This window comes from Macrosteles quadrilineatus, unplaced genomic scaffold (genome assembly GCF_028750875.1).
Source record: "Macrosteles quadrilineatus isolate MER2022 unplaced genomic scaffold, UCM_ALF_1.0 Scaffold_665__1_contigs__length_39200, whole genome shotgun sequence".
NCBI lineage: Eukaryota > Metazoa > Arthropoda > Insecta > Hemiptera > Cicadellidae > Macrosteles > Macrosteles quadrilineatus.
In genome coordinates, this window is record NW_026543258.1 from 28685 (window position 1) to 34258 (window position 5574).

The window sequence follows — 5574 nt, forward strand, 5'->3', positions numbered from 1 at the left end:
TCCTTTCAAATATCGAAATAGGATTTGAATCTTTTATTATTTAAGATTCTGGCAACAAACTTATGTATTACAAACTTATGGGGCTTAAGTTGCAATTATTTTTCTTTTTGAAGTAAACTTTTATATGTGTTACTAGATATCATGTATAGACCCCAAAAGGCATTTGAAACATCGTGAAAAGGAATTATAATTTAATAAAAATTTAAGTTAAAACGTGAAAACTGAAACTAAAATACATTCACTTTATTAACCTTTCTTGAAGGCATTTTACAATTATCCAATCCAGGAAACTGATATTCGTATTTAAAACAATCCACACATAATTTTATTCCCCATAATTGAATGCATAATAATATTGTCTAGTCGGTGTTCCTTTTCTTTGGTCCTTGCGTAGATTTTGAAGCGTACAAATTTGTTTTTATACTCTAGCAAAGCTCCTTTTACTCTTCCTTTGTTATACTATCACCTATACTCATTATTTGTGAAAATGTATTGTCTTTGTAGCTATGGATCTGCGTGCAAGAGGATAAAATGTAGGTTTATAGTAATTTATATCCGAATGCGTCTCCAATTAGCATTATTAATATAAATATGTTTTTGCTACTAAAGAAATATTTTAGTTTTTATTCTTCGTAAACCTCTTATCTCAAGTGTGATATTACAAGAGACATGTAGAAAAAATTAGCTTGGACTTAAAAACACTTTTAATATTCCGTTTAAATTTTGACAGGATATTGATAATTTTCAGCTTAAATAGTTCACTTTTTTCTCAGTATATACAAAACGAACATATCTTCAGTTTTTAGAGAAAAACTAAACATTGTACTGAGATAAATTTTCGTATAATTTTCATTTTTTGTTTACATTTTTTAGGTCATGCTTTAATTGTTGTGAGGAATCATTTTAATGGTAGTGTTAAAAATTATTATAGCCCTATCTAAAATTATTCATTTATTTCAGTCCACTTTTAATTGTAGCTTAAATTTACAAACGTTTACGAATGTTTCATGGTTGCTTGGTATATCTAGGAAACAAGTGGAAAATTGTTCTTCTCATTTTGATAAATTTATCAATTAATTTAAATGCTAAAATTTATCTCGGTTGATTTAAAAGATAGACGAGAGCATTATGTTCATTGTTCAGTTTACACTGAAATCAGAAAAAGTCGAAACCTTGCACCTCTTGATGAAATGGAATTATTGTTCAACGAACATAAAGATCCTGTAATATAATTTCTTTAAAGTTGTTAAAATGTACAGTAAGCCTTAAAATAAAAATGATGTGAAAAAAACTTGTTTAAAGCGGGTAAACTCTGAATTAACGGGTTGTGTAAATTGTAATTTTCCTCATGATATTCAAGCATGCTATTTATTCGTATATTAAATACGAATTATTAATATACCTCAAACAGTATTTTACTCATTTTGCTGATGGCATCAATGTAGTATTTTTTTATATTTAAAATAAATCTTAATAACAATAGTTTAACTTCTTGCTTTTGCCCATTCCCATTAATCTCAAGTTCTCTGCATTGAGCAAAGCAAAGCAAAGTGCGAGACGGTACGGTAAAAAAATCAACGTGATAAATAGATTTATATACTTTATAATATGACACGGTTGTTTACATGTTTCGGCTTGTATCCGTCGTTGTCAAAACATTGCATTTGGATGAAGAAATCCTTGTTTACTAAACATACATGGACGGGCCTACTGATACCTATTACAAAATGCACTGGCAGGACGCGCATCTGCCAGGTAAAGGCCAGGATGCAGATAGCTATTACAAAATGCACTGGCAGGACGCGCATCAGCCGGGTAAAGGCCAGGATGCAGATAGCTATTACAAAATGCACTGGCAGGACGCGCATCTGCCAGGTAAAGGCCAGGATGCAGATAGCTATTACAAAATGCACTGGCAGGACGCGCATCAGTCGGGTAAAGGCCAGGATGCAGATAGCTATTACAAAATGCACTGGCAGGACGCGCATCTGCCGGGTAAAGGCCAGGATGCAGATAGCTATTACAAAATGCACTGGCAGGACGCGCATCTGCCAGGTAAAGGCCAGGATGCAGATAGCTATTACAAAATGCACTGGCAGGACGCGCATCTGCCAGGTAAAGGCCAGGATGCAGATAGCTATTACAAAATGCACTGGCAGGACGCGCATCTGCCAGGTAAAGGCCAGGATGCAGATAGCTATTACAAAATGCACTGGCAGGACGCGCATCAGCCGGGTAAAGGCTAGGATGCAGATAGCTATTACAAAATGCACTGGCAGGACGCGCATCAGCCGGGTAAAGGCCAGGATGCAGATAGCTATTACAAAATGCACTGGCAGGACGCGCATCAACCGGGTAAAGGCCAGGATGCAGAAGCATCCTGAATGCAACCGAACTTACGATTTCTTTCTGTTGATGAGGTTAGTTTAATGCACTAGAGATGGTATGTGCAGATTTATCATTAAAACATTCTAAGATATCACGGAACCCATATTTATTAATCAACAGTATATATTTGTTTGTTTACGTGTATTTTGCTAGTAAAATATATCCCTCTTTAAAAAATCCTAAACTTATCAAGTAATTACAAATTAACATACACCATAAAACCTTATCCAGTAAATAACAGGGAATAAACAAATCCTCAAAATAACCGATGTAAAATTTGCTTATATAAATTTGGATTTTTATATATCGGGTGTTTTAAGGTAATAATTAGGTATTTCTAAATGATAGATTAGATTGTAAGTGGTTTTTATGAAAGATGGTAGGATCCATTCCAATCGTCACATCAACAGTATCGATTCCACGAAGAGTGTCGATGGCAGCCCCATTAATAGTGGTTTCAAATACTGTGTAAGTTAACCGGATGTATATTTCAAGTATTTCATTTCATTTGATTCCATTTGAGCTATATTACTTAATTATTCATAAGCCATAAACGTTGTGAAGTTTGTAAATTGAGAAAAAGATATTTCCTGAAAAAAATGTAGTTATATTGAATCAATTAAATTGATTTATCAATAGCCAAAATACTAAAAGCCCAGAAGACACACAGGCAGAGTTTGGTCTATGAATACTGATTCCTCGGACCTTATATTTAATTTGTACAGTAGTATGAATCAGGACTACATTTTGACCTACTAGGAGGTCATCATCAGGTGAGTTAAAGACTTCATATGAAGGTCATGAGGATTAAAAATTGTTGACATATAACACAAATATGAACACAAAAACATAGCGCACATACACATGCTGGTTCGCGAACCCGTTCGAACAAAATAATGTAAGTTGATACATCCATATTTCATCAAAATTTGGAACATTTTTGCTCGAGTTTTTCGTAAAAACTAGATTCCTTTACATTATTCTTTAATTTATTATAATGATTACTTTATTTAATACGTATGCTTTACAATTACACCAAGACATATGACCTGAATCAGCACATTAGGATCTGGAGATACGCCAAGACTCAGCATCATATCAGCACCCCTACTGAATATAAAAAAATGATACATGATTAGGTAACCATTTAGATATTTAGAAAAAGGTGGATATGATTTTCAAATGGGAGTGGTGGATACAGCTTGAAACAGTAGTTCCAACTAAGCTGAGCATTAAAGTAGTGCCATGTAACAGTGCTTATCCTGCCTTCATCTTATTATTAAAAATAAGCCTATCTATATAGATCTCAAACCTTTTAGAACATTACAAAAGTAAATAACAAACTTCTTTGAACAAATATTAACTTAGTGTATTTAGAGTGGTATCAAGTTAATTATTCATGTGACGTATTTTAAGTATATTATACGTGAAGTATTTTACATAACAAAATTAAACTATGATTTAAAAGTATTCAACCATTGACTATACAAAGAACTGAACAAACGAATTAGAGATGTTAACACGATTTCAGAGTTATACGATTAAACTATTTGTTTGTTGATATATTTTTTTAACTATTGATACTAAAATAAGAGTGAAAATTCTTATTGGGTATAGTTTTATCAAAATTCCTAAATGTTGTGTTCCTAAAATTCTGTATTTAATAATAGTTTTATGTATTTTTTATACACAAATACCAAGTTTTATTATAATAATTCCAAGGACTGATGGGTATCATAGCTGGTGATGTGTGATGTAAAATGAAATAATTCGAACGGTTCCTAAAACAGGGATATAAGAATATAATCATAAGAGCACCTGGCGAGTTGATTTATTCGAATTCGCTTGAAGTACTTTTTACACCGTCGTCTCTACTTTATGTTGTTTACATGTAATACAATTCTTTTTATATATAAGTTTCATACTTATTATATCCTTAGAGTACTGTAAAACAGATAATTTAAAATCAACGATCTGGCATTATTCTCAAAGTATCATTGTGCGATATGCCGAATGAATTTTACTAAATGCAAACGCCTTTATGTGAGGGAAAAATTGACTGACAGGAAACTTAGTGGTAGCTGCTATTTTATTTGATATTATTTCTTGTTAGTAACGTTTATTTATAATTTGTTCATTTTTTCAACCCAGAATCTATATTATTAAAAGAATTTGTTGGATTTTTGTGTACAACAAATCGATCCCTAAATATTTATTTTTAGGCATATTGGGTATCAATTTTAAGCTATTTTCCTCTAAATTTGCCTTTCGCGGGTTTGGATGATGAAAAAGCCCATAGTCAAAGAGTCTTTTACAATTTCGGAGTTTTCGCTAAATAATGTTGTCAATCATGTGAAATGTTTCAAGTTTGCATTTGTTAACATCAAAACAAGAAAGATGTCCGTTACACAATTTTGTTAACATTCCTATTAGGTTATCTGTAGTTAACGATGTTTCAGTGAATTTAAGTAAAATATGGTAATGCTTATTTGTATAAATGCAAAGGAAAAAATGACCTGCGTTGGTTTTTGTGCTGTAATAGTATATTGTCTTTTCATAGTATGTTTTGTTGATGTTTTAGGGAGTTAAAGTAAAATAATGTAATGTTATTTGTTTAAAATATAAGGGAGAGATTTTGTGCTTTCATATAATGTTTTGTTAGAATTTGTAATTTTACTAAGATGCCTCGAAGAGATCGTGCACACAATGACATAATAGGGTACCTACGCAATGCAAATAATAGGAATATAATGAGAAATAACCGTTTTCCCTCTTATCATCTATATATCACGCAATTTGAAGTCACGAAGTGACGCAGGCTGCTAGTAGACATTATGAATGTTTGGCACAGAATAACATTATTTGTTGGCACGTATAACGAAACCACCATGAGACTTATTTATTTATAATGACTCCCCACGGAAGCTTAGCAATCTTTTAAATGGAATCAATAAAACTAAGCTGTTTCTTTTTAAGTTCACTCAACAAAGCAGAATTGTGTTAATGGAAGCATTCAGACCATAATGCTAACGAAGATAATTGTTTTAACGTTAGTGTCTGAATCAGGTTTTGTATAATTTTCTTCGTACGAGATTGTCTGTTGTGTTAATGGGTTATTGATGTTTGTATGTATTGTTGGTGTTTATGTATATTTTTGTGTATTTTTGAAAGCAATAACAGGATACC

The 5574-nt window shown here is 32.1% G+C and overlaps 1 protein-coding gene across 1 annotated transcript; it reads left to right on the plus strand.

The window, feature by feature from the left end:
- The first annotated feature begins 1727 nt into the window (after window positions 1-1727).
- LOC128982583 (uncharacterized) lies at window positions 1728-2246 on the plus strand. The gene has a single exon (XM_054401542.1). It carries the CDS (start codon window positions 1728-1730, stop codon window positions 2244-2246), a length of 519 nt encoding a protein of 172 aa, XP_054257517.1.
- The last annotated feature ends 3328 nt before the right edge of the window (window positions 2247-5574 follow it).

Excerpts from the sequence above, each read along its gene's own strand:
- LOC128982583 (XM_054401542.1), top strand. The coding sequence starts at position 1,728 with ATGCACTGGCAGGACGCGCATCTGCCAGGTAAAGGCCAGGATGCAGAT.